The following is a 27,249-nucleotide window of genomic DNA, read 5'->3' as shown; positions in this document are numbered from 1 at the left end:
CACAGCTGATCATGGAACCACTCTGGTTACTCAGATGGGAGGGAGAAATCCACTGCCTCTTGAGTGTCTGACCAACAACAGGCTTCTGGAGGAGGACACTTGAAGACTCACCCAATCTGCACTCTGCTTGCAGTACGGTAAAACACACCGGGAAAGTGATTGGAGGAGATGTCCCAGCTGCTCTTTGCCTTCTGCTGGTTGGCTCTCCACTTGTGGGGAAGGACAGGGTCAGAAGAGGTAACACAAGCATTAAGCATCCCCTCACACTCATCAACAGCAAGTTTTATTGTTACTATTTGGCTTCAAGATCTGTGGACACTGAAAGTACCATCACGAAGAACACCTCGGAGTCCTGACGGGAAGAGAAACAGGGTCCAGAGGCCGGAGTGGAGCCCAGGTTAGCTTGGTGAACTCAAAGGTCCATATTCATCATATTAAAATGCACTTTATTAAAATATAGAAAGCAGAACAGACAGCAGAGAACAGATGTTTTGAGGAGAACATGCCAGCTGTACACTTAACATTTTCATTTGCTATGAGGCCAAACTTTACATTCCTATGATCCCCAGAGAAAGTCTTTCCTCTCCAATGCTACACTAGGGTGGATGTGGCAGGCTGAAAACAGAACAAAGGATGTGAGGAGGTTACTGGTCAGACAGATCAAATGGTCAATTCTCATGCCAAAGAATCCTCATCCAAGTTACCATATCCTAATGCACACAGACACCACAAATCCCCTCACATTGGAACTGAAGCTTTTGCAACTGAATGGCAAAGAAGTGGTCTCTGCATTTATCCAGGGATTGCACACACCTCCACCTGGCCAAAGACACTGAAAGCTGCCTTTCCCTACCAAAATGGGAGGAAAAATGAATTCCAATGGCTCTCAGAAGAACAAAACCCATTCCTAAAGGCTGATTGCTATCTGAATGCCTGGGGGGGGGAACTAATCAGTGCTGCAGAAAATATAGAGACTGAACACACTGGATTTCCAACTGCAGCAGAATCAGCTGCAGCAGATAAACATCCTCCTGGTGAGGGAAAAAACATCACCAATGACTTTGGGAACTTCAGGAAACTGCTGCTTACAGAATCAAAAGATTGCTGCTTCAATTCAGCTAGGAAAGATGCACTGACACCTGCACATTACTGGAAGTGCTGAAGGCCAGGCTGGATGAGGCCTTGAGCAAGCTGGGCCAGTGGAAGGTGGGGGGGTGGAACTGGTTGTTAAGGTGCCCTCCAACCCAAACCACTCTATGAATCTCTAGGAAATGAAATACATTCCAGAAACAAAGAAGTCATTCTAAAGTGTATGATTCCTTCTCTTTCACAACAGCCCTTGGACTGAACAGGCAGAAACAGTTCAGATATCTCCTCCTGGACACTGCTACTTGCACTTGGTAAGAGCTCAGCCTTTTGCTTGGTGCCTCAGATGTGCCTGGGATGAGAATCGTTTTGGCAAGGGGGACTTTTGCATCTACATTTTGCAGACAGTGCAGTATGAAACTGCCAGGGTATCCAAAAAGCAGCCTGAGCAGGGGGATGTGGAGAAGAAAACAGTTGATAAATTAAGCCTGGACAGCAAAAGCCTCAAAGCAGTGAAGTTCAACTAATTGCTGGGGGAGTTTTTCCCAAGCCAAGTCCCTCAAAGCAAAGCAGTGACCATGGCTGCCTTCAGCCAGCAACCTGAGCATTCCACTGGCAGGAGTTGTTTCTGAGCACATCCCCCAAAACTCTGTGGTAAAGATGCTGATGCTACAAAGTCAAGAGGCACTCAAAGGTTAGCAAAGCTCAGACAACTTCAGTGTGTCCCACTTGTGCTGGCAGGACAAGCAGCAACTTTGCTCCGTGGGTTCTTAGGTTGCTTCAAAGTGGGAAAAGCAGCCAAAATGGAGAGAGATTTTGATCCTGGGAGGGAAAATCCCCCCTCAGATGTGTGTGCTAAGATCCTACCTCCCTGTACACTAAGGGGATCTTACACTGAACACAACTGATGGGTTTTTTCATCTTCAGAAGACTGTCCCAGCTTTAAGCCTGCTGCTGCACCTCTGGCTCGCCAAACCCACGGGTGTGGAGGTGTGGTGCAGCTCAGCATAATTCAGCAGTGGCTACAAGCTTCTGAAAGGCCAAGTCTCCTTCCTTCCCCTCCCACCATCTCCCTTCTAAACATCTAACCTCAGGGAAGTGCCCAAAGCCTTGAACCGGCACAAAACACCTGGAGCCGCCTCGGTGTGGCTCAGAGGAGGCCTCAGCAACAGAGGCTCTGCTGCCTCTCCCTTAGCCAGCAGCCACGACAACAACTCCACTGTCACTGGGAAAAAACAAATCAAGACCCAAAATAAAAAAGAACAAATGTATTTCTACATTTATTTGAGCTGTTAAGCACCATTCCTTTGCTTTCTGGAGGAAGAGAACTCGTGCAGCAGGGAGCTGAAGGCTTGAGGGTTCACATGTCCATTAACTAGTACAGCACTCCAGAGCTGCTTTTACACTGGCAGATACTAATTTGTACAGTACTTTATATGCACATAAATTTCCTTTCCCATTTCAGCTGCACACAACTAAACTCTCAGCAGTCAGCAAATCAGTTGCAACATGACTAACACCAGCAGCAATGAATCTCTTCTCTTTGGAGCTTTGCTGACAAGCCCAGAACGGTGCAAGGACTGTCACAGCTCTCTACCTCTCATCACCTCCTTCTCACACAATCCTGCCTCATTTTCCAGGCTTTCCAAGTCTGCCAGGGAGCAAGGAACCCACTGGATACCAAACCTGATCCAAGAGCAATGCTCATGCTGTTAGAATAAAAGAGGCAAGGGGTTAGAGCAGGAAACACTAAGCAAAGCCTGCAAAAATATGAATACTGCAGTGGAAGCAAACTAAGGCTGCACATGCAATCAGCTCCTGGGTGCCTGCCTGCCAGTAGCTTGCTCTGAGCTGGAAACTCCTGTGCCTTTTTGTAAGGTATGTTTGTGATGGAGAAGGAGAGAGATGCTGGTCCCTTGGTCCCTTGAAGGATCAGCAGGACTACATTCTTTGGATGCACAACACTGACCTTTGCCGCCTCAGCTGGTCAGGGGCATCGGAACAATAGGCAATAATCCATGAATCAGCCAGCAGAGGGAAGTGAGTAGTGCTCAGACCTCTTAGCAAGAGACAGACATGCCAGGAAGCAGCAGCTTTTGGGGCTCAAGCCAAATGTCCTAAAGGGTTCAAGCCCAAACCTTATCTCCTGGTCTCCTCTCCCAGTATGCACCTTGCCCACTCCTGCCTCACCCCACCTGCTCATGGTTACTCCTCTGTTTTTGTGAGCACTTCTTTTCTCCCCGGTACAGGAGTGGCTTCCAGACAACTGGCAGTAAAAATGAAGGTGGGTAACTGCTCCTCAGCAGTCTCTAGCAGGATTGGAGATCACAAGCAGGAAATAAATGTGTGCTGGACTTCTTGTGTCTGCAGGGTGAGAAGAGTGCAAGGGGTTTAGGAGGAGAGAAAATGAAGTGGTCTGTCATGAAAGCAACCCTTGGCCACTCACACTCCAGCCCTTCTGGCTGCCAAAGGAAAAAAATCATACCCATGTAAATCTGTACATGAAGGACCTTGAAACACAATATACACATCTGTGTTGGACAGCAAAGACATGAAACATGCTCAAATAATATGTGGCATTGCTATTTTAAGCTCTAAGATATCTGCCTTCTGCAGTGCTGTTCTAAAAAGAGAAAGCTATCCCTGGAGTTTGGTACAGGCTGTTCAGGATTCTCTACACCCGCTTCACATTTTTTAACGTGCTCTTCCCGGCAGCCCGAATGTTGCCAGCAGATCACCTCCAGCAAAAAGAGAGCCTTTCTAGGAGTGAAAAAGAACGAGCCACCCGGCTGAATAGCGAGCCTAACACTCCTGCTGTGTGGCTCTAAGGGAAAGGAGAACAATCATTAAACCAGATCACCTTAACCAGGGCCATCTCCATCTCAAAAGAGCAGGGGGGAGGGGGAGAGGGAGGGGAAACCCACCTTGATGTTGGGACAAAACAAAGAGCTGAGAAACAAGAGCGTATGCTTGCTAAACAAGAAGTATGTTTATTTAGCTAGTGAATCACCTAGAGGAGCAAAATTTCTGTTTCACTTTCATGATAGCAATCTTGTCAGGCTTGCAAACACCCAGCAACAGGAATTAAAAGATCATTTTAAATGTAGTTATAAAGGTCATAAAAAGTCTTGCTTTAGACTGAGGTACAGCGACTGGAAACTGAGACTTCCTCGAGCGGGAGCAGAGCAACAGTTCCGCAGACAAATGCACTTTCTCTTGGGTTGGGTTTTGTTTCTCTTTTCATTGTACAGGTTACAGGAGGAGAAAATCATAATCATCATCATAAAGAAATGTGCATTAAGCTGCAGATCAATGAGTATCCTCTTACACCAAACAGGTTGGAAACAAGGGGGGAAGGGAAGGGAGGGGAGGGAAGGGGAGGGGAGGGGAGGGGAAATGCCATTCTAAGAGAATTTTCTGTTAGCTTTTTGTTTGGCTCAACTGCAGCTCCAAGTTGCTTTGCCACGTTATAAAATCATGAAAACCCCCAAGATTACTACATTAACTTCCACATCAACATTTAGGCTTGGTGAGAGTTTTACTCCCAGGACTAAATCTGGCACGGTTTGGGGCTTTCTGTTTGTTGTTTGTTTGGAACCTGTGGAACAGCTACAAACCCAAGGATGCAAAATGAACCCAAAGGAAAGCAAACTACAGCAACAACAACAACCAAAAGAAAAACCCAAGAGAAGGGAGGAGAATCAAACTGAAGCCATGTGAATCTCACATCATTGAACCACTTCTACATGGTTATAAGGTTAGTAGTTTAACAAATTGCCAGAGTTAAATGAATCCTTTCATTGGTTCCTTCTCCTGTGCCTTAGCTAGGATGCATAAATACAAAAGACAGCAGATACTGGGAAAAGCTTCAGGACAGAAAGTGCTTGACGAAGGTACAGTTCTCAAGTGTGTTTGGTGAGAGAGTATAAGGGCAGATGCACTGATGAGAACCATTACAAGAAGAGTCAATTTTGTGTTAAAGTGTTCAAAGATGTCACCTTAAGCAGGAGGAGGGAACAAAAAAAAACCAAGAAGGGAAAAAAGAAAAACCCCAACAAAAAAAAAAACCAACCCCAAAAGCTTTAATAAGGTCTTCTTAGACATATTAGGCATTTCCAGAGTCTACATCATTAGTGTTGTAATTCTAGCAGGACAGCTCCAGAGAGTTATTGTTTGTTTCTATTTCTCTCCTGGAAGAAACGAGAAGAAGAGAAACAAAAAAAAAGGGAAAAGTCACATTAATAACAGAGTTCAACACCACCTGCTCTCCTCCCCTCGCAGCCCCTGCAGCGCTGCCACTCCCCACGGCAGGCTGCACTTCTGCTTTGCTTTTCATCCCCAGGAACAGGAAATAGCTACTTCAGGCCAACAAAGAAACACAGCAGTGTGTCAAACCAAGGGGCAGAAGCGTTCCACAAAACCCCAGCCATCCCAAAGCAAGGCTCTTCTATCCACTTTACACAGAGATTGCTCTTTGCCCTAACACCTCCTGGCCATCTGAGCAGTGTGTGGGTACTGGGCACCTGGGCTCTTTACCTTTTGATCTGAAGCACATTGAAACAGGGGAAGCCTAGGCTGGAGGTGAGGAGAAAGCTCTTCCCAGAAAGAGTAGTTGGCCATTGGGATGTGCTGCCCAGGGAGGTGGTGGAGTCCCCATCCCTGGAGGTGCTCAAGAGAGGATTGGATGTGGCACTTGGAGCCATGGTTCAGCTTTCAGGAGGTGCTGGGTATTAGGTCATAGGTTGGACCTGATAATCTCTGAGGTCTTTTCCAACCTGCTAGATTCTGTGATTCTATATTTGATTGAAAATGAGATAGTTGGGAATGAGATCTTTCAGTTTTTTGAAGGAAACTAGAATAGTTAAGAACCCCTCTCAGCTGGAACCCCTCTCAGCTGGAACCCCTCTCAGCTGGAACCCCTCTCAGCTGGAACCCCTCTCAGCTGGAACCTTCACACACAGCATTCTTGGGCAAATTAAGCAGAAGATTTCATAGAGAGAAACATTTAGGTTGGAAAGGACCTTAAAGACCATCTGCTCCAACCCCCTGCCATAGGCAGGGAGACCTTCTACCAGCCCAGCTTGCTCAAGGCCTCATCCAACCTGGCCTTAAATACCCCTACAGAGGAGGCATCCACAGCCTCCCTGGGCAACCTCTTCCAGTGTCTCACTACCCTCACTGGAAAGAATTTCTTCCTCATCTCCAGTCTAAATCTGGCCTCTTCCAGCTTGGGGTTGTAGCCTTCTCCAAGGCAGACCTCCAAGCTGCTTCCAGATGAACACCAAAGCCAAGCTTGCACAGCTCTTGATGACAGGCAGCAGCTTGTGGTCCCAGCTGTGCATCTAAGGCTGGACATTCTCCAGGGCACAGTTTCAGTACAGAGCAAGAGAGACATTTGCCTTATTCTCCTAGAAATCCTTTTTAGCTAGTTCAAAAGAGACCCAACTCACTTCACTGTGAGACAGCAGGTTCCAAAGGTGAGGCTGACAGTGTCAGCCATTAATCCAGACTGGAATGCCAAGGGAGCATGCCTAGGGCTGAGAACAGATGACCACTGGCCTCGTGCCTCACCCTCCATGTAAGGCATGCAAAAATAGCCTGCTCCTGCACAGCTCAGATGATTCCTCTGCTATTGGCAGACTTCAGCTGCAAGAGCTGCTCAGAGCCCTGAAAATGCCATGGTAGTAAGCAGCAGCCCAAGAAGCTGTGATGGCCAGGAATGAAACAGCAGTTCCACCAGTTTCAGGGAGTACCTATGTGCAAATAGAATCACGGGCTCCTGCCCAGACAGGTATCACACACACCACCCCAGAGCCAAGCTGCCTGGAAAGCCTCTCTGCATCTCAAACTGCTGCACTGCTACCTGGCCTTGTGCTCTGTGCAACTCAAAGTACCTCCAAATTCACAGAAGCTCCAAGCAGCAAGGGAATGAAGTCCTGACTGCCTGCTTCCAGGGGATGAAAGAAAGGAGGAGTCACACATTTCAAGCCCATTTTGAGCTCTATAGAGGAAAAAGACTTCAAATACAGAAGCTCAGCTTTCATGGAGCCTCAAAGGTAGAGAATCAGGAGTGGTGGAGGTTGGAAGGGACCTCTGGAGATCATCCAGCCCAACCCCCCTGCTAAATCAGGGACATCCACAGCAGCCTGCCCAGGAGCACAATGGCCAGGTAGGGTTAGAAGCTCTCCAGAGAAAGAGACTCCACAACCTCTCTGAGCAGCCTGCTCCAGGCTTCCAGCATCTTCCCAGGAAAGAAGTTTCTCCTTATGTTGAAGCAGAACCTCCTGGGCTCCAGTTTGTGTCTCCTGCCCCTTGTCCTGTCACTGGGCACCACTGACAGGAGTCTCTGCCCATCCTCTTGCCCCTGACTTGTAGCTGTTGATCAGCATTGATCAGATCCCCTCTCAGGCTGCCCTTCTCCAGGCAAAACAGCCCCAGGGGTCTCAGCCTCTCCTCCTCACAGGGACCACTCAGCAGCAGCAGAGCTTCTCCAGTACTTCCCTGTCTCCCATGAGCTGGGGAGCCCAGAACTGGACCAAATATTCCAGATGTGTCCCCACTAGAGCAGAGGAGGAGGAGATGCTATTTAAGTACTTAAGGCAGACAGACAAAGCTGACATTTTTCCACACAAGTGAACAGAATGTTCCCCAGATAAGGGTGACATTTGGCACTCTGTACAGCAACATGGGCAGAGAGCAAACCTCATTTATTCCAAACTCAGGCAGCATTGCCCTCCAAAGCACACTGACCTCCCTCACAGCTCTGTGGCAGGTGACTCCTGCTAGAACTGCCTTTTTCTCTCAACAGTGTGAGTCAAAAGGGAAATGAAAAAGCCTCATTTTCAGAGATTCAGAGAATGGGTTGGCTTGGAAGGGACCTTCAAGATCATCCAGTTCCAAACCCCCTGCCATGGGCAGGGACACCTCCCACCAGCCTCATCCAGCCTGGCCTTGAACACCTCCAGGGAGGAGGCAGCCACAGCCTCCCTGGGCAGCCTGTGCCAGTCTGTCACCACCTTCACTGTAAAGAATTTCTTCCTCATCTCCAGTCTAAATGTGCTCTCCTCAAGCTTCAGTCTATTCCCTCTCATCCTATCAGCCCAAGCCCCTGTAAAAAGCCCCTCCCCCCTTTAAGGAGCAACAATGTCAGTGGCAGCCTGCCAACAAGCTACAGCTTCTGCTACCTTCTGCAGTGTCTGCTTCCCCAAGATCCAAAACCTGAAGCCTTAGGTAGAACTGAAAGACTTTTACTGAGTATAGGGTCAGACTTTTCTCCCTAGTATCAGGTGACAGAAGGAGAGGAAATGGCCTGAAATTGCCCCAGGGGAGGTTTAGGTTGGAGATTAAGAAACGTTTCTTTGCTGCAAGAGTGGCCAGGGACTGGCAGAGGCTGCCCAGGGAGGTGGTGCAGTCCCCATCCCTGGAGGGGTTCCAGAAAGGTGTGGACATGGCACTTGGGACATGGTTTAATGGCACTTGGGTGGTGTTAGGTTGAACTGGATGACCTTAGAGGTCTCTTCCAACCAAACCAATTCTATGATTCTATGGCTTCTGCTTCTGTAGAGTAGTTGCAATCTCCAGCACCTCAAGGTGTCCACTTGGAAAGCCATCCAGGACTGCAAACTTGCACAGGCAAATTGCAGTTGCCCCCAGCCACAGCCCCCTGCTGACCTCCAAACCAGCTTCACTGGCAAAACCAACCCAAAGCACCACAAAAAACCTCAAAATCCAAACAACCTAAAGTTCTGCATCGCCCTGCAGTGTTTCAAATGCTCAGAGCTGGAGCTGTCTGCTTCAGCTCCCAAGAGGCAGCATTCTCCCAGCAGCTTCAGGAGGGCAGGTGTAGCACATCTCAGCTGCTCCCCTGCAAACTGATCCAGTGCTGAAGCTCAGAGCCCTGCTGCTCTGCAGTGCAAGCACGGCAGCCTGCGCTCCCAGCAGCCTGCATCCCAGCAGCCTGCATCCCGGCAGCACCCTCTACCAGCTCTGCTCTGGGGGCTGCAACCCAGACAGCTGGGGAGAACAACCACAGCTAAGCTCCTGCCCTCTCAGCTACTAATGGCACCAGCCACAACCTGCAGTTTATGGCACCCCAGGGTAGCACTTAGAGCTGTGACAGCATCAAGCCTGACCTCCGAGAGCCACCCTGCAAAGCAGATCAGGGGAAAACTGCAAACTGCTAGCCAGAGTTTAATCTTCAGGGGCAGAATCTCACTAGCTGCTGACTTCAAGCTACTCTACTGGAACTTCAGCACTGTGAAAAACAGAAGGATTCAACTTCTCCCTCTGCTCTGGAGCTCCCCAACGTGAGGAGGAGATGGAGCTGTTGGAGTGGGTCCAGAGGAGGGCCATGGTCAGAGGGCTGGAGCACCCCTGCCATGAACACGGGCTGAGAGTTGGGGTTGTTCAGCTTGGGGAAGGCTCCAAAGAGAGATCTTAGAGCAGCCTTGCAGGGGCCTTAGCTGGGGGCTACAGGAGAGCTAAAAAGGGGCTTTTGGAAAGGCATGGAGTGACAGGATGAGTGGTGATGGCTTCAAAGTGGAAGCAGCTGCACTTAGATTAGCCATGGTGAAGACATTCTTCTCCCTGAGGGTGGTGAAGCACTGGAAAAGGCTGCCCAGAAAAAACCTGGAGGCTCCAAGCCTGAAATTGTTCAAGGCCAGAATGGATGTGGCCTTGAGCAACCTGGTCTAGCAGGAGGTGCCCCTGCCCAGGATCTTTAAGGTCTCTCCCAACCCAAGCCATTCTGTGGAGTCCAAACTGAAGAGGGGAAATCTCCTGAGGCATTCTCTCAAGACCAGAGGAAAATACTCCACTACATTTTTCTGAGGAGTACTTGTGGGACCTCTGGCTCAATGGGAAGGAACAAGCAGGCATGAAGGACCTTTTAGAAGCCTTACAGGGACCTAGAAATGTTTGCTGTGGAGATGCCATCCCCTCCCTAAACTCCTTTGCTCCTGGTCCTCATCCCAACATGAAAACTTCGAGGCACAAAGTCAAAACAATCGAGAAGTCAGAGGGAGTCAAAGGAAGGTTTACAGCTGCAGAGCAGTTCCTTCTCCTTATGAATTAATACTCATCTGAGACTGTGCTGCTGCAGATCAGCTGAACTCCAGACAGTAAATAACCCTTTCAGGCACATGAATATTAAGGGAGTCTGAAAAGCTACAAGGCCCAGGCTTCCAATTGATTTCCTCTCCCTGTTAGTCTTGATGGCATTTTACTCACTCCAGGGTCTGAAATTTGCTTGGCAACAGCAAGAATGTGAGCAAAGCCCAGTGAAAAGGGAATCACACTCAGATTTGAGCAGAGACAGGCAGTGTGAGTGCAGCATGGACAGAACTTAAGTCTTTTATTGTGGTAACAATAAAGGCAGCAAGAGCTTAATACACATCTCAAATCCCCCAGCACAGGAGAGAGGGTACAAGCCTTCAGAGGTGGGGAAGGAAATCAGAGTCCTTTAGAGGTATGACAACACAGCAGGAGGAAGAGCTGTGCAGAAACCAAGCTTGAACCCCCTGAGGCAGAAGCAAGCCCTTCCAGGCTTGTTTTCCCAGGTGGATGGTTGCAGTGATGAATTGGCCAATTCTCCCTGCAAGCAGCCAGTGCCTCCTTGCAGTGCTGCAGGTCCTCACACAGCCACAGAGCAGATCTGAATGAGCTCCAAGACAGCCATTTCACCAAGTTCATTAAAAAGTGGGGGGGAAAAAACCACCACTCAAAGAAAACCACCCCAACATAAACATAAGCAAGCTTCTGGCTTCTCATTTTGAAGACTCACAGCAGAATGCTTCTGTCTGTGGAGACTGCATTCAGTGATCACTGTGCCAGCAAGAGGAGCAGGGAGATGACTCTGACACCTTTGTTTGGCTTCCTCTGATGCTCACAAGCAACAAAAAGATGATCTTAGTTAACTGCTCTGCTCAGGGATCTAGAGTAGGCTTGGGAGTGAAATGAGATCTACATGCAGGGCCTAAAAAGCACACCAGGGAAGAATTTCTCAGACTGATTTCCTTCAAGCCTCACCACTCATGATGTTTGTGTGTGTGTGACTCCAATTCCAGCCTGCCATCAGGAGATATGGAACTTCTTTTACCTTGGCTTCTCACCTTTTGCATGAGAGTGCAATGGAGTGTGGGACTTCTCAGCACTGACTCTAACCCCTGCTACAGAAGCAGAGCAGCAATTGTAATTCCCTGCCCGTATCAGGCACAGAAGCAGGCCTCTGGAAAAGGTGCTCACAAGGAACTCAGCTCAGTTCACCATCTGATCTAAACTCTTGCAATCTGTCACTTCTAGATGAATCTGAAGGTGAAAGGCAATTGATTTTTGACACAAAACTACAACAACCCCAGATGCACTGCATCTACATTGCTCTGCCCATGGCAGGGGGGTTGGCACTAGGTGATCCTTGTGGTCCCTTCCAACCCTGACTGATTCTGTGATTCTATTCTACATGAACAGCTTCACTAGACATGCCAGATCTGTGTGGGGTTTTAAGGGCCATCTTCTCCACCACTGGAGTTTCTGCTAACCAGCCCAGCTGGGGATGAATCTGTGAAGCAAGGCAGCAGCACTGTGTGGCCAGTCACAGAGGTTGCCATCTCCTTGCAACATGCAGCCACACTTCTCCCCTGCAAACTGCAGGAGCAGCACCAGAGTTCTACTCAATTTGTTCTTAAAGGAGCAGTGCACTCTGAGGGGGTGCTGCAGGAAGCAGGAGGCTGCTGCATGAACTTCAGCAGCTCTTCAGGTAGACTCAAAGCTCTGCTTTTGCTCTGGAAGAAGAGCTTTAGAATGGCTCCTTTGCTTTAAAGGCAAAGGCTGCTTAACTTAAAGGCAAAGCATTTGGGGAAGGCTGATCTGTCACACATCCAGCTCAGCTCAGGTTTGAAATCTCATCTTAGGCAGCTACCCTTGGGAGCAGAGAGGAATCAGGTTCCCAAAAGGACTGCTCTCTCCAGCAAGAATGGTTGATATTCCCAGATTTCCCAACAGAGGTCCCTATTTTACAGGAGAAATTGGTCTGCCAGGTTCCAGAGTCAGAGAATTTAAACCCACTCTGCAAAAAGGACTCAGGAGACTTACTGGAATGTGTCAGGATCCACACAAGTGTCACTATCAGCTGAGACCCCCTGTGAGTTTAATCCCATTGCAGCTCTGTCACTCAGCAGTCCAAGATCCCCCTGTCCCTTGCTAGAGAAAGGCTGCCACACCACCACTCAAACTCTTGCACATCCACCCTAGAGGATACCACATTTCAACATCCACACCACTCCACACTGCAACAAACTCTAAACCCTACCTCTGAACACAACCAATCTCCCAAGCACACCCCAAACTGGCACACCTGAAATCCTTGTGGCTGTAAGCAGGGAGCCTGCATGTCACTGAAGTGTCTCCAAGACTGGAGATGCAAAAGCAAAGACAGACATGGCAAGCAAGCACAGCCACCATGGCAGGATGGACACTCAGAGCTGCACAGGAGGAATGAATGCATGCTTTTGACACAGGCATGGAGTGACAGGATGGGGGTGATGGCTTCAAACTGGAAGAAGCTTGATTTAGATCAGACTTTAGGAGGCCATTCTTCTCCAGGGGGGTGAGTGAGGCACTGCAACAGCTTTCCCATGGAAGCTGGGGAGGCTCCAAGCCTGGAAGTGTCCAAAGCCCCCAGGCTGGATGAAGCCTTGAGCAACCAGGTCTAGGGGGAGGTGTCCCTGCCCACGGCAGAGGGGTTGAACTGGATGATCTTTAAGGTCCCTTCCAAGCCAAACCATTCTGTGATTACTGCACAAACGAGTTTGGAAGCCCAGCAGCAGCTAACTTACCCACAGTAGGGTCACACCACACAGAGTGAGGCACTGGAGTTATATAAGCTTGCATTTATATAAGTTATATTTACACTTAAGGAGACTATTCATAGTCATTTGCACATGACCTTTATCAAGTAACAAAGCTCCTGAAGTTTCATGTTAATCACAGACTCCTCACTGCTCTTTTAGAAGCGTGCTGCCATGGTTTTAATAAAACATCCTGCTGGGTCATATTGGAAATTAATTATTGATCCCTCCAAGTTGTTAAGATTAAACTTTTACAACCAATTATCTTCAGATAAGTTAGCTGGAATGATGAACACTTCTGGAGTAAATTAAATCCATAACTCATCTGCTGTTTACTGTGTTTAGCTCACTGGCTGCAGGAAGGGTTGCTACCACCTAAGCAACAACAAAGCAGGCACTGAACTTGAAGGAACATGTACAAGACTACTGCTGCTTGATGCATTTAATATTTTATTAACAGCAATAAGCACATTTTTCATGGCTGAAACATTGGAAGCAAAGTGATTGCCACAGCTGCCACAGAAAATGGGCATGAACTTAAATTTACACAGTTCCACTGGCAGTAGAGAGTGCATGAATTGAAATGGAGCTCCATAAAAGCCTCGCTGGCACTAGGTAATAAAAGATTACTCAATTCACCATAAACCAGAACTTAACTGTTGCATTTCCAACCCATCCTTCAAGCAGAGGAGTTAACAACTGTTATGGTCACAATTTAAAGACAGCTGGTATGATTAGAAGCAGCAGCCTAAAGGTTTAAAACCACCACTCGAGAGAAGGCCAAAGATGATCTCCGGGTAGCTGTCATTAGTTTCAGTTGGACTTCCTGCATCCCAAGTAGCTCATTTGCTTAAGGCACATCTCAGATCCATCAACAGAGGAAAAAAACCTCCCAACTAGCTATGCAGCTCCTGCTATAGAAGGATCTTGACAAGGATGTTTTCTCTCAGTAGTAACAAGAGAGTAATGCAGAGCTCAGTACCTGAGTCACACACACACAGTCTCCTTGAAGAGATTAAAGGAAACAGAAACATTACTTCATCACACAAACATGCTTCATCACAGCCACCTCAAAAGAGACCTACTAAGGGCTGAGTGGGGGACTTGGGATCAAGTTTAGCATGCAGAGAAAAACTACCAATAAGCTATGCTCCTCCTATTAAATTTCAGAGCTTTCCTCTCCTGCTGAGGGAACAAACCCAGAAATAAACCACATTCTCTTCCTGAGCTGCTAGAGCAAGGCTGAATCAGGACTCCTTTGGCTAAGGCTTTTCCACACAAAAAGTAGACAATTTGGAAGCAAACAATTTGTGAAATGCCTTCAAACACCCACAATTAAGAAAACACTGAAACATGAAGGCTTACAGAGAACTGTTATCAACTGAGCTCCCTGGAACACTACCAAAAATCACAAGTGGCCCTAAAGCCTGGAAAAGTTTTCCCCCTTCCATTGTGTGTTGGCTAAACCTGAGGCCTGTCCTCCTGTCAGCAAGGAAGGCACAGCACTGGTTCAGGGCACATTCACTATGCTTTTAAGGAACTAAAAAAGAAACCTGAAATCCAAAGGCATTACCCCTCCCAACTGGGACACTCATTTTGCCTCCAAACAATAAAAAACTTCCAGCATGATGATTTATTGCAGAGCTGAGCAACAGGAGTACCAAACTGCTTTTGGGTATGCATGACACTGCTCTGCAGGAGATGCAGATGTGTGTGTGCTGAGGGATGTGCAGGAGGCATGGCAGCACTGCAGCACTAGAAAACCAAAAGAAAGGGGAAATCCTTACACAGCCAGAATTGTGGCAGCTTCAAGAAGTGAATAAATTCAGGGCTTCACATCCCTTGAGGCCCCCAATGAGCATAAACCCTGGAACTTGTTGTTTTGGGGGGGGTTAATTCAATGAGTGGTGGGACAGGATGAGCACAGAGCACTTCCACCTAGCTGCACTGATGCAAGCTCCCATTTGAGTGCCTGCACTGGCACAGCAGTCCCTGAAACACTGCTAACCACGACACAAATCATCTGTTTACACTTACCAGCCAGCCTGGGAAGAAAACAAATACAGCAAAAGTAAATATTGTGCCCAGTGGTGAAGGTGTTATTAGCAGGGAGCACACACAAGACAGACAAGTACTACAAACCAGCCTGAACTAAAGGGCTTCTCTTGCCTGATTTCTGGAACGCCTCCAAACCTCAAGGTTTCTCTGCAGTACTACCCTAAGGATGCTTCTCTTTGCAGAAATTAACTAGGTGTTGCTTTTTCTTAAAGGGAATGAACTATCAGAACCACCCCCAAAATGATGCTGAACCTGTACAAGTCATCACTGTAGCACTCCTGTGTTTCACAACTGCACAGCAGAGACACTGAGCAGAGGTGAGGAGCTGCCTTTCACAGCAGTTGTGCTGTTAGCTTTCTCCTAAGGCAGAATGTGACTTGGAAAGTTATGGGAAAGAAAGCTTCTCCTGCAGTGTCAGCTCCTTTCTGTCAGGCCATAAATATCTAAGCTAGATGACTTGGGGTATGGCAACACACTCAGCTCAGGGTTTACTTTGAAGGGGTTGGCTCGTGCAGGCCTGGCTCCTCACAACGCAAGTGGTTAACAAAACAAGCTACAAGAACTCAGAACTGCTTCTCAACGAAACAATTCACCAGTGGAGACACCCCAAACCCCCACCACTCCCTGCTTCACCACCTGCACACAGGAATTCCAGCTGTAGGAAACCCAAGGGTTCCAAGCCCAGGAAAGACGGGCGAGCCGCCAGAGCCACCCCGACTCCTTACCCTACGCATGGCTTCCTCCTCCTCTTGACGCTTCTCGTAATGTGCAAAGTCATCAAAGATTGAGGTGGTATGCTTGAAAGTTGCAATTATTTTAAGCACTTGCTTGGCTTTTTCTAGGGGTACCTCTTGAGTGTCCCTCGAGTTGGTGACGGGTTTGTTGTCGTTGTTTTCCAAGCGGATGTGCCGCAGTTGGTTATTGGGAACGTCTTTGACAAAGATCCATTTGACGTCGAACTTCCCCTTCCACTTATCCTGAGACCAGACGCCAGCATAGGCATTGTAGTCCACAACAGACTTCATCTCAGCCACCCCACAAAAGTGTCCACTGCCATTCACGCTGAAGAGCAAATAGAGTGGGCCTTTGCCATTCAGGGACCGGTAAGCGGCGTCCAAGCGCTTATTGCCATGCTCAGTACTACACCAGATGGAGTACTTAATGGAGCGATGGATATCGTCCTCTGAATAGCTTTTGATTATAAACACACGTCCGTTCTTCAGGTTCCAATCGAAGTCTTTGGGATTGTAGTTGTTTATGGCCTTTAGTTTCTCCAGCACTGGGTGCACTTCCACCCCGGAAGGGGAGGAGCTAACGGATACAACACCTAAACCGAAGTTCTCGCTGCCAGCTCCGTTGTTCTGGCTGAAGCCCACACCCCTGTTACGAGGAGCTACCCAGCGGTTCTGCAGCTGCTGCTGCTGCAACTGGTGAGGCTGGGCCTGCTGCTGAGGTCCTTGTTGCTGCTGCGGTTGCTGTGGCTGAGGCTGCTGTTGAGGCAGTTGGCTTTGCACCAGTGGCGGTGGTTGGATTAATGGCTGAGGCTGCTGGATTATAGTTTGAGGAGGCAGTACCGGTTGGGCCGGGGGCGCTTTTACCACCGACCCTTTGTCATCCCAAGTTCCAATATTCATGTTGTGTTTTATGGGTGGTGGCGGTACAGCGGGGCCCCCGATGCCCACGTTACCTTTAGGCTTGAGTTTGGGCTGAGGCTTAGCAGGCTTCCTCGCGATGGCAGCCCAGGAGGTGGGTTTAGGCGCCGAACTGCTGACCGGGGGCACGCTGTTGGCCGCGATGCTCGTCATCCCTGTACTGCTCAGAGCCGACCCTACGGTTTTGGTGACGGCAGCCGTCATGTCTCCGCCAATTTTCAGCCCAGTCATCCCTTGCTCGATGCTGCTAATCCCAGGCACCTTGCTCAGAGTATCGCTGCCAAATCCAGCCTGTCCATCTGCTATGGCTCTCCCCAGAGAACTAGGAGGGTAGCCATAGCTGCTGCTGTAGGCAGAGCTCTGCGTTGATTGTCCCTGAGATCCACTTGTCCCCCATGTAGAGAAGTCTGCATTCCCAGGAAAAAAATTAAATCCATGCTGCCCCAGGAAGGGAGGGGTATTCCCTAATGCCCCAGGCTGGCTGAAGACACCATCAGGGATGTAATGGTGTTCACCGTTACTCATCTGTCCATAGGTTGTCAAGTATGGCATAGGAGGGTCTCCTGCAGTTGACCATGCTGCCTCCCCTAAAGAGTATGGAAATCCAATGGATGGAGCATAGTAACTCGGCATGTATGGGTCTGACATTGGTGGATAGCTGTTACTCTGCAAGGAAAGAAAACCAACAATCAGCAATGCAGGAGACGGTGCTCAGGGAAAAGAAAACTGAAACACAGCCAAAAGTGATTTCTGAGGATTGCATGGATGTGTTTGCAACTGCCACAGCCCCCCAGTGCAGAAGATGGGATCTGCTGGGGGGCCAGAGATGATCCAAGGGCTGGACCATCGCTGCTACAAGGATAAACTGAGGGAGCTGGGGTTGGTCAGCTTGGAGAAGACTCTGGGTGGACCTAAGAGCTGCCTTCCAGCACCCTGAAGGGATCCTACAGGAAGGCTGGAGAAGGACCTTTCCTGAGGGTGTTTAGCAACAGGACAAGGGGGAATGGCTTTAAGCTGAGGGAGAGTAGGTTTAGACTGGATCTTAGGAAGGAGTGCATCAACACGAGGGTGGGGAGACACTGGAATAGGGAGGTTGTGGCTGCCTCCTCCCTGAGGGTGTTCAAGGCCAGGTTGGATGAGACCTTGAGCAACCAAGTCTAGCTGAGAGGCATCCCTGCCCATGGCAGGGAGATTGGAGATGATCTCTAAGGTCACTTCCAACCGAAGCCATTGTCTGGTGTGGCTATTATCTCCTCAAGAGGCCTTTCCCAAGCACTAAAAACCCCTACTTTCTGGACCATTATCTTTATTTTCAGGTTTAAAATGCCTGAGTGTCAGCAGCACCAGGATAGAAAGAAGCACTCTCTAAAACCCGTCACAACAACTGCAGTTTCCTAAACACAGAAGGAGAGCTACAATGATGATTGGAAGTTTTGGTGTTCTTAGCTTTTTGGTCAGATTTCTCCCTTCCAATTGGAGGCACCTGGCAGAACACTTTAGTGAACAGGATGCAAGGATGTTTGAGGAGGAACAGCACTCAAAGGGTAACACTACCACCCTGTTGAGAATGGGCAGAAAGTACAAGCTGTGGACAGACTTGGCCTGCTAAATTCCACTTGCCAAGCCTCATGGGAAACCACAGCATTTCCTTCTTGAGGAGAGAAAGCTCCAAGACACTTGAAGGACTACCCCCATCTGACTCCTGATGTTTTGGAGGGAATACTGCACATGTACCATCCTCTAGATGATGCTTCCTTAATGCTGTATTACTGAAACAAACAAAGACAAGGGAAATTCTGAAAGCCTTTCAACAGCCTGCACTTTCTGCCTCTCTCAAGAGCACAACAACTGAGAAGCTGAACTCCATACATACTAACTTTTGACTAGAGACAATTCACAGCTCTGAAAATAAGTCACTAACTCCCAGGCACAGGAGGGATTCCAAGCTGTAGTAACGTTAAGCTCCACCCTATTATGCCATCAGCTGTGAGCTACTTCTACCAGTGCAGAAGGAACTCCTGCCCAAGGAGTTAATATTTTCTCAGAGGCAATGAAACTTGTTTTGAACTGCATCCAATACAGGATGATGTCTCTGTAAAGTTAGGGTGTGGGAGTTTGTTTTGGGGGTTGGGTTTGTTCTGAGGGTTGGGGGAGGTTTTTTTAAGCATAGGTTGGGGTATTTTTTTTGTTTGGTTGGTTTTTTTACCCCCCTCAAGCTTCTTGTAACTGCATCCTTCTGTTGTCAAAGCAGAAGAGCAGGAGACACTGGAGTGGGCTTTAACTGAAACCTTTCCAGAATTCAGAAGACTTTACCTGTTTAATGCATCACACAAGATACAATCTAAAACTGTGCTTCAATGGATATTCAAGGCAAAATATTATCAGAAAAACAATCAGTTTGGAAGTCAGCTGACCTCCAAAAATCAACTCCAAGATAGTAAACAATGCTCACTTACCTGATTTGTCTGACTACTTAGATATGGCTCAAAATCATCATCATTTACTGCATCCTTTTGATGAATCGAACCGTTTTGTACTGAAACTAAAAGCAAAGCTGCATTAGGCACACTCTGAAAGGGCTGTGCTCCACTTTTAATCTAAGTAACACTTCTTTGCTGCCTAGACCTGGAAATACTTCTACTTTTGAGGAAACACTTCTCCACTTGAGACTGGATGTATTATTAGTAAACATCCCTTTGTCCAATTTAAAAGGGAAACTCTTCCATTCTATTGACCACCAATCTCAGGAGAGGGCTGGAAAGAGGGCAACCAAGAGCAGATTGATCCAGATTGCTCCTTCCTGAGCTCCACAGAGGAAAAGCTCCAGGCACACCTTATTTGCACAGGCAGTAAATCCAGCGTTTCCAGAAGTACCAGCCCAAGTGCAAATGGCCAGACCAACCAGATCAGACACACTCAATAGGTTCAGGCAAAGTTGCAACACACAGCTTTACCCTGCCAGGAGGAAAGCCAGTTACCCACCAAGAAAACCATGAAGCTACTTAACTCTCTATTTCCTACATAAATATTGCCCTCTACTGCATTAGTTGCAGCTCTGAAGGTCAGAGAGCACAAATAAAGACAGAAACAAGAGCTGAAGTCCTCAAGTCCTCAATCCTTTCCCAACACATCTAGCCCCATATGATGGAATCTCTTCCTACCTGCTCTCCTTGGCCTCCTATTACCTTCCATTTCATCTCAGGCATTACACCTACCTGGTATTTTCCAGCTGCCCAAATCACTTGTGGTGCCTCTCCACCCTCCCCCAGGCTACTATTTAAAGTCAAATTGCACACATTTTCCCTAAGTTCCATTGTTTCCCCACGGTGCATGGCAGAACAGCCACTTAAAGCCAGCAATTTGCAATTACACAACATGAAGAAGATAAAAATCACTGCTTTCCAGAACACCCTTTATTGGTCATTCATCAAACAGATGCAGTGCAAAAGTCTCCAGCCAAAAATGAACAAGTTTTGGAGGGATCAGTTAGGGTGCACTGAAAAACCACAGCAGCAGAAGGTACAACACTCACACCCCCACCCCCCCATTTTCTGACAGGAGACACTGAGTTAGGAGCTGACTCTGGGGCTTCTCTCTCTAAATAACAGCTGCTGAGCAGTGGAACTAAAGCTTCAGCTTTCTGGAGAGACTGTTTAAGAGCAGAGGGGTTTTCTTCTGCTTCACTGGGGGCTCTTTTTGCTGCCCAAAGTTCACACTGCAAACTCAGTGGTGCCTGGACCAAGTCCCTTCCATTTTTATCGTCTGCCTTTAACACCTCTGAAGCAAACTGCCTTCAGGGAATGAAACTAGCTGGAAAAGGACAAAGGAATAATTGCAAGGAATAACAAAAGCTCTGGGGGAAAAAAATATTTGTTTCAGACAGCTGTGGAAAAAAAAGCTGAAAATCTATCCTTTTAACAAAGGACAACAGATGAGGAGGTTTCCAAAGCAAATATCTGGGAAGGAAGAAAGCAGCTCATGGTTTGAATGTCTTGCTGGAGTTTTAGAAGGCAGAACACTTGACACTTCAGTCACTGCAAGCTGGTACTGTAGAGCCAAGCATGACAGGCAATGGTGAGTTTTAGAACTCAGGAAAGCAGTGTTTTGAAATGAAACACCAAATGTAAACTGAAATTACATGGTTGGGCTGTTAGGGGGTTAGGTTTGGGTTCCCCCCCTAAATAGTTTCAGTTAAGGTCATTAATCATCCTGAATTTACACACAATGGTAACATGTTAATGAGCTGGAACACTTGATTCCTTTTTCTCCTTGGCACAGCCACACAGGGGCTGAGCCTCAAGAGCTTTTGTCCAGGCCGTGCCCACTGCTCAGGCTTCATGAAACCGTCTGGAGAGCACAGTTCTCAACTACAATTCTGTTCTAATGAGAACCATCCACGAAGGGATACAAGTTTCTTGAAGGCATGCAACCACAAAGAAAGGAATAAACAGCTGCATGTCAAGACTAGAATCCTATCAAAATTAATCTCCTCATCCTGACAACTAATCTTCAGACAATGTGCATCTGCTGTGTTTATTGTTTCAGAAGTATCTAAAGGTCACTTGAGACAGAAGTATTTTTGGACTGCCATTACAACCAACTGAGAATAGTCTTGGAAGTGTTACTTTATTTATTTTCTATTGAGATCTGAAGTCAGTGACACGAAGCAGCTCTGCATGGACATCTTTCCTAGCAAATGGAATCCCTTCCCAGTGAAACAGCCTTACCAGGAGTGTGCTGCTTTGGCTTTTCACTCCCAACTCTCCATAATGTGTTCATAATGAAGGATGTAGCCCACACACAGGTTTAACAAGAGCAAACAGATTAAGATGCATGCCTCATTCCCCAAAATTCCACATTAAGTGTTCCAACTGAACAGGGCAGTGATGAAGAATACTAATTGAAACTAATCTGGAGCTGCTAAAAATACCTGTGTCAATCCAACCCTGCAAACACCAAACACTGAAAACACACAAAGTCATCAGATGTTGGGAAGAAACACCCCAAGTAAAGGAACTTCAAGTTTATATGCTTTTAACTGCTGCTGTCCTTTGAACAACCACTTGCATAATGGACAAATGATGGCCAAAGGCTCAAGAATTAAATTTTCATTAGAAGAAGCCATTGCACTTTAATTAACCTGGAGAATAAAGACACACACACACACACATTTTAGTCTGGTTTTAAACCTGCTGCTGCCATTTAGGCCTATCACACATCCAAAAATGATATACAAAAACAAGTCAGCACCTTCCTGTCACAGGTAGGAGAAGGAGGGGGAAAAACACAACTCTAAGAACTCCAATTCCTCCCCACCAGCACCCCACTGTAAGACACCACTGGAACGATGCCAGTCCTCATGTTTTATGCCAACTGTAGAGTAGCTGACAATGAGAAGAGGGAAACTTCCAACTCGTGATAATTTACTCATTCAAGCCTCTGAAATGCCAACATTAATATCTGACACAACAGATGGATAGCTGTTTTACACACTGCAACTTCAATCCCACAAATGCTGGTCAAGGGGAGCAGCATAGCACAACAACTCACCAGCAGCTAGAAGCAAGCATCCAAAGCAGCTCACTAGACAACACTACTACAGCTATCTCCCACTGGTATTTTGTGTTTCACAATGGAAAACACTCCATTTCCATGCAGCCCTTCTCCTGCTTCAGTTCAGGTCAAAACAAGGGAGAAATATCAGAAGGAGAGGGCAAGTTTTCAAGGATGATCAAACTGAGAAGGTCTGAGGAGGCAACACAACTTCATTTTGAGTTGAATGCAGAGAAACTAAAAGGAACAAGCTAAATTCAGTGAGATTCAGGAACCATGTGCCAGCTAATCTGGACAGTCACCTTTCAAACACCCTCCTTAATGCTGCTACTCTCATGCTGACAAATAATTTCAGATTAGGTTGGTAGCTCTGTATCACATCTTCCCTTGAAGCTCCTCTAAGCTGGGACCTGTCATGACACATGGAAAAGATTACTGTCTGCTAACATGTGGTCAGTAAGGATTGCTGATACTGACTTCATTTATCCTCTTGAAAGAGGTCCCTAACCCAAAGCCAGCTCCTCGTGCCACACTCTGCTGCCATACTCAGTCTCCCAGCCCTTTACTGCTTAATCCTAACTGAGTTTCACTAAACAGATGTTACACCAAATAATTAACAGAAAGCAGCAGATTATTGCTTTTGTTTCACTGGAGTTTTTCAAAGATACAGTTAAAAGCTTCAGTTCAGGTCAAACCAAGGTAGAAATATTAGAATGAGAGGGCAAGCTTTCCAGGATGATCAAAGTGAGAAGGTCTGAGGAGGTAACACAGCTTCACTTTGAGCTGAATGCAGAGAAACTAAAAGGAACAAGCTAAATTCAGTGAGATTCAGGAACCATGTGCCAGCTAACCTGGACGCAGAAAACCACAGTGAGGACACTGCAGGTGACATTAAATGAGACTTCACAGAAAGCAATTAGATTAGTTCAGATAACAAACAGAGAAGGGCAAAGATTACATGAGCTCAAAAAGTTTAAGTGCATGAAGGAGTAGTAAGCACAACAACACACGAAGGTGGCTGTGCACGTGTTGCTTTATAGCACCTAAGGATTAAACCAGACACAAGGGTACTGATCAGGCAAAAACATTCCTGGACAGAGTATCAGTTTTGATATCAAAGGTAACAAATTCCAGACCAGAAATAAACGGCAAGATACCATCTGAGATGCTGTCTGAGACAGACTGCCAAGAATCTCAGAGAGCAGACTATTAAGAGCTAGTTCCTTGTTTCTGTGGGAGAGCAGCAACCCCACTGAGCATGGTATTTAGAAACTAAGCTATTTACAGAAAGCTGACAAAAGGAGAAAAGCAGGCAGCTTGCAAACACCAAGAGAATCTTCTCTGCTGCTACTAAAGAGAAAAGGCCACAACAATTTGGAGAAGCAGGAAGATGATGTGCTCTGCTCACAGATATGAGTAACTACAGCCACGTGGCTGTGGTCTCACAAGCTAAGGAAGCCAGTCCAAAGCCTCTTCCTGATGTTTCTAGTACTCACCACACAGCAAGGCCCAAGGTGTACTGGTAAAAGAGGTTACACAAGCACATCACCAAGTCAGCTTAAAAGAAACAGTTGTGTGCTCATCCCACTTCTGATTTGCAAAATGAAACATGCTGAACTGTGGCAGAGGAAAAACACTGGGAAATAACATCCTGGCACACCATTTCCTGGCATCTCCCTCTGAAATAAGACATCCTACAGGCACATTCTCTTCCCCTGAGTGCCTGTGACACATTAACCTCCATTAACAGCAGCATTAGAAAATTAGACAGCAATACAAGGAGTCAACTTACCTTTATTTCCCTGTCCTTTAGGTCTCTGTATACAGAAAAGCAGGGGAGGGGGGGAAAGGAAAACAAGTTCAGTTAGAATCCTCTCAGGGCAATTCCATTTACTTCACAATTTGACTCTTTTCAACTGAGATGCCAGTATTAAAAGCACAGCACCATGAAAGTATTGTGTTATTTTACAGACATAATCAAAGGCTGGACCAGAGAGTCACAGAATAGTTTGGGTTGGAAGGGACCTCAAAGATCATCCAGTTCCAACCCCACTGCCACAGCCAGGGACGCCTTCCACTAGAGCCCAGGCTGCTCAAGGCCTCATCCAACCTGGCCATGAACACCTCCAGGGAGACCCTGGCCCAGGTGATCCTTGGGGGCCCCTTCCAACCTGGCATTCTGTGATTATGAAACTCACACAAATGGAACAACCACCAAAGTCGTTTCTAAACTGAAAGAACTTCACCAAACCCCACTGACACAAGCTGGTCTTTTACAGCACGTGAAGCTTCAGTGGTGTTGAAAACCTGAACAACTGGAGTTTGCCAGCCCTCTCTGAGGAACAGGAGCAACAAGCAAAGCAGGGAATAGAAGGACAAAGAAAGTATCTTCAGATTCCTGGCAGTACTAGAACTTCACCATCAGCTGTCCTCTTTTCAGGTGACTGATGGGCACTTTTCAGGGGATAACCTACACTGCCAATACCTTTTAGATCACCAAAGGAATCTGCAGTGATATTTCAGGCTGAACTGTGAGCTGTGAATCCCTGGTCTAGGCAACTGACCTGAGAAAATGCTACTGTCTGGGTGAAGCTTTCACCCAAGGAAATACCTTCAGGAGGTTTGGGGTCTGTGTGTTAGGGTTCTTTTTCAGGATTAGTCATTGCAAAACGCTGTTAATCTGTCATGCACTAAGTCTCACTCACCAGTATGGGTTACAGGATCCTTAATTCTTCCACAGCAAAACAAAATAGCTTAGAAAAAAACAAATACTAGCCCACGAAAATCCAGTTCCTCTCACAACTAAGCTTTGAGTGGGTCTCCAGGCTCTACCACTCTAACAATTCTTAATCCCAAACAAACCTCAGTGTTCAAGGGTTTGAAAGTTTAGGAGGAAATCCCCTCCATCTTGCTTCTACGTGCATCAGCCTCACAGCTATCATAAGACTCTTCGACACTGCTCCATCTAAAGCTGCTCTGGGTACTCACCTCCCTCTCCCCAAAGCAGAGGAAAAAAACCTCAGCTCCTCTTTCGGGATGAAACTAACCCAGCCACAAAGGCATGCAGAGATCAACAAGAGATGTGGAACTGCGAAAGTTGGGAAGGAGCCTTCTGGGAAGGCCGAGCAATAAAGAGCTGAGAGACCTGTGAGCTAAAAATAAGTGCCTAAAGGCAAGCGGAGAGCAGGCAGCGAGGCACAATGACAGAAAGCCTTAACTGGACAGCGAGGAAACCAACGGGGAGAGGGGACTGCAGGGCCAGAACTTTCGGAGAGGGGCAGAGGCCCGCGGAGGAAGCACAGCACAAGATAAAATAGCTTCAAGCCGGAAAGAAAGGGCAAAGATAAAAAAAAAATGCCGAACTCTTCAGCTGAGCGAAGAGCTGACTAAAAACAGTGCAGCCCAACGCGCGGAGAAAGGCAGAGAACAGCTGGGAAAGCGGAGGCCGCCGGGGAAGGAGCAGAAATCAGAGGCCCGAAGGGAGAGGAGGTGGGTGAGGAGAGAGAAAGGCACGAAGGGAAAGGATGCGGCAAGCAGCAGCCAGGGAGGACTCGGGGCGCGCAGGGAAGAGGAGACGGAGCTCGGCTGAGCGCTGAGGCGCTGCCGGGGCGGAAAGAGGAAACACCAGCCCGGAGGGGCTCGGGCGGGCAGGGCTGGCCTGCGGCTGGGGAGCACACAAAAGGGCCGAGCCGGCGGTCCGGCAGGCGCGGGGCCGAGCGCCGGCGGGGCCGAGCGCCGGCGGGCCCTGCGGGCGGGGAGGCGGAGCGGCTCTGGCGCCGATCGCCGGTTATAAATAGGGGCTGGCAAAGGGGCCCCGCCATCCCGGGCGCCGCCGGCTCCGATTGATCGCCGCTGCCCATGGCGGCGGGAAGGAGGGAAGGAGGGAGCAGGCCGCGAACCGCGCCGCCCCGGCGGCAAGGGAAGGTGCAGGTGGCCGCCCGGCCGCCGCCCCCCCGCCGCCCCCCCCCCGCTCCTCGGCAGGCCAGAAGAGGAAAGGGCACGGAGCGGGCGGTCGCACCCCTCCACCCCCCAGCCTGTACCTGGTCGACGCTGGTGGCTGACATTCTTCACGGGGAGCCGCGATCCCCTCGCTCCGCCTGGGCCTCGAGTGATTCCGCACGCCGGGGCCGCTAGCCTCCTCCCTCCTCCTCCTCCTCCTCCTCCCCGCCGCCTGATTGTCGTCGCCGCTACCTGGGCTCGCTTAGTTCCGCCGCCGATCAGATTCCCGTTGCGAAGGAGCCGGCCGGCCGGACTGCAGCGCCGCTTATTTTCAAACCCCCCCCCCCCGTCTCTTTTGCTCCAAGGCTCCGCTTCCCCACAATGGCGGACGAAGCTCCGGCTCCCACTTCCGCTCCGCGGCTCCCTGACCTTCCGCTCCCCCTCCGCCGGCGTCGTCGCCGCTGACCTTTCCCTTCCGCGTTCCCGCCTCCATGTCACGTGGCGGGGGACGCACGGCGGGAGCGCGCACGCACGCTCGGCGGGAGGCGCCAAGCGGAAGTAGCTGCTGCCTGAGGAGCTGGCGCGCGGCGCCGGGCGCCTCATGGCCGGCGGGCAGAGACCGCTGCTTACCGCCTTCAAAGGGCGCTCGGCAGGGCGGCACGTAACGTTCTCTGCCTCGGTTCCGCTGCGCAGGGGGTGTTGTGTTGTCCCAGCCTGAATCAGAACGGTTTCGGTTGACAGGGACCTTTTAAGATCCTCTCACCCAGCCGTTAACCCGGCGCGGCCAGGTCGCCGCTACGCCATGTCCCTCAGCACCGGATCTGCACTGCCTTGAGACCTCTCCAGGGATAGGGGCTCGACCATTTCGAGGCCTTGACAGACTCTTTCCATGAAGAAGTTTGGTCCTCGTGTTCAACCTCAGCCTTCCCTGGTGCAACCTGAGGCCATTTCCTCTTGTCCTGTCACTTGTTACCTGACTGACCCCTGCCTGCCCCCAACCTCCTTCCAGGGAGTCCTAGAGAGCAAGAAGGTCACCTCTCAGCCTCCTTTTGTCCAGGCTGAACACCCCCAGTTCCCTCAGCTGCTCATCACCAGCCCTGCTCTCCAGACCCTTCCAG

At 48.5% G+C, this 27,249-nt stretch overlaps 1 protein-coding gene across 2 annotated transcripts; it reads right to left on the bottom strand.

Annotated features, from left to right (window-relative positions):
* Positions 1-429: 429 nt before the first annotated feature.
* YTHDF3 (YTH N6-methyladenosine RNA binding protein F3) lies at positions 430-26,618 on the bottom strand. 2 transcript variants are annotated; one of them, XM_068162473.1, is made up of 5 exons: positions 26,233-26,618; positions 23,985-24,009; positions 19,096-19,181; positions 15,713-17,305; positions 430-5,276 (listed from the first exon to the last, which is right to left on the bottom strand). In XM_068162473.1, the coding sequence occupies exons 1-5, from the start codon at positions 26,254-26,256 to the stop codon at positions 5,253-5,255; spliced, it is 1,752 nt and encodes a 583-aa protein (XP_068018574.1). In that variant the 5' UTR covers positions 26,257-26,618; the 3' UTR covers positions 430-5,252. The 2 variants fall into 2 exon arrangements, with proteins under 2 accessions (XP_068018574.1, XP_068018575.1); XM_068162474.1 differs by lacking the exon at positions 19,096-19,181 and having other exon boundaries at positions 26,233-26,391.
* Between the last annotated feature and the right edge of the window lie 631 nt (positions 26,619-27,249).

This window comes from Melanerpes formicivorus, unplaced genomic scaffold, assembly GCF_026170545.1.
Source record: "Melanerpes formicivorus ecotype bairdi unplaced genomic scaffold, bMelFor1.0.p_v2 SCAF_65, whole genome shotgun sequence".
Lineage (NCBI taxonomy): Eukaryota > Metazoa > Chordata > Aves > Piciformes > Picidae > Melanerpes > Melanerpes formicivorus.
The sequence above is the reverse complement of the archived record's forward strand: the minus strand, read 5'-3'. Positions and strand labels throughout refer to the sequence as shown.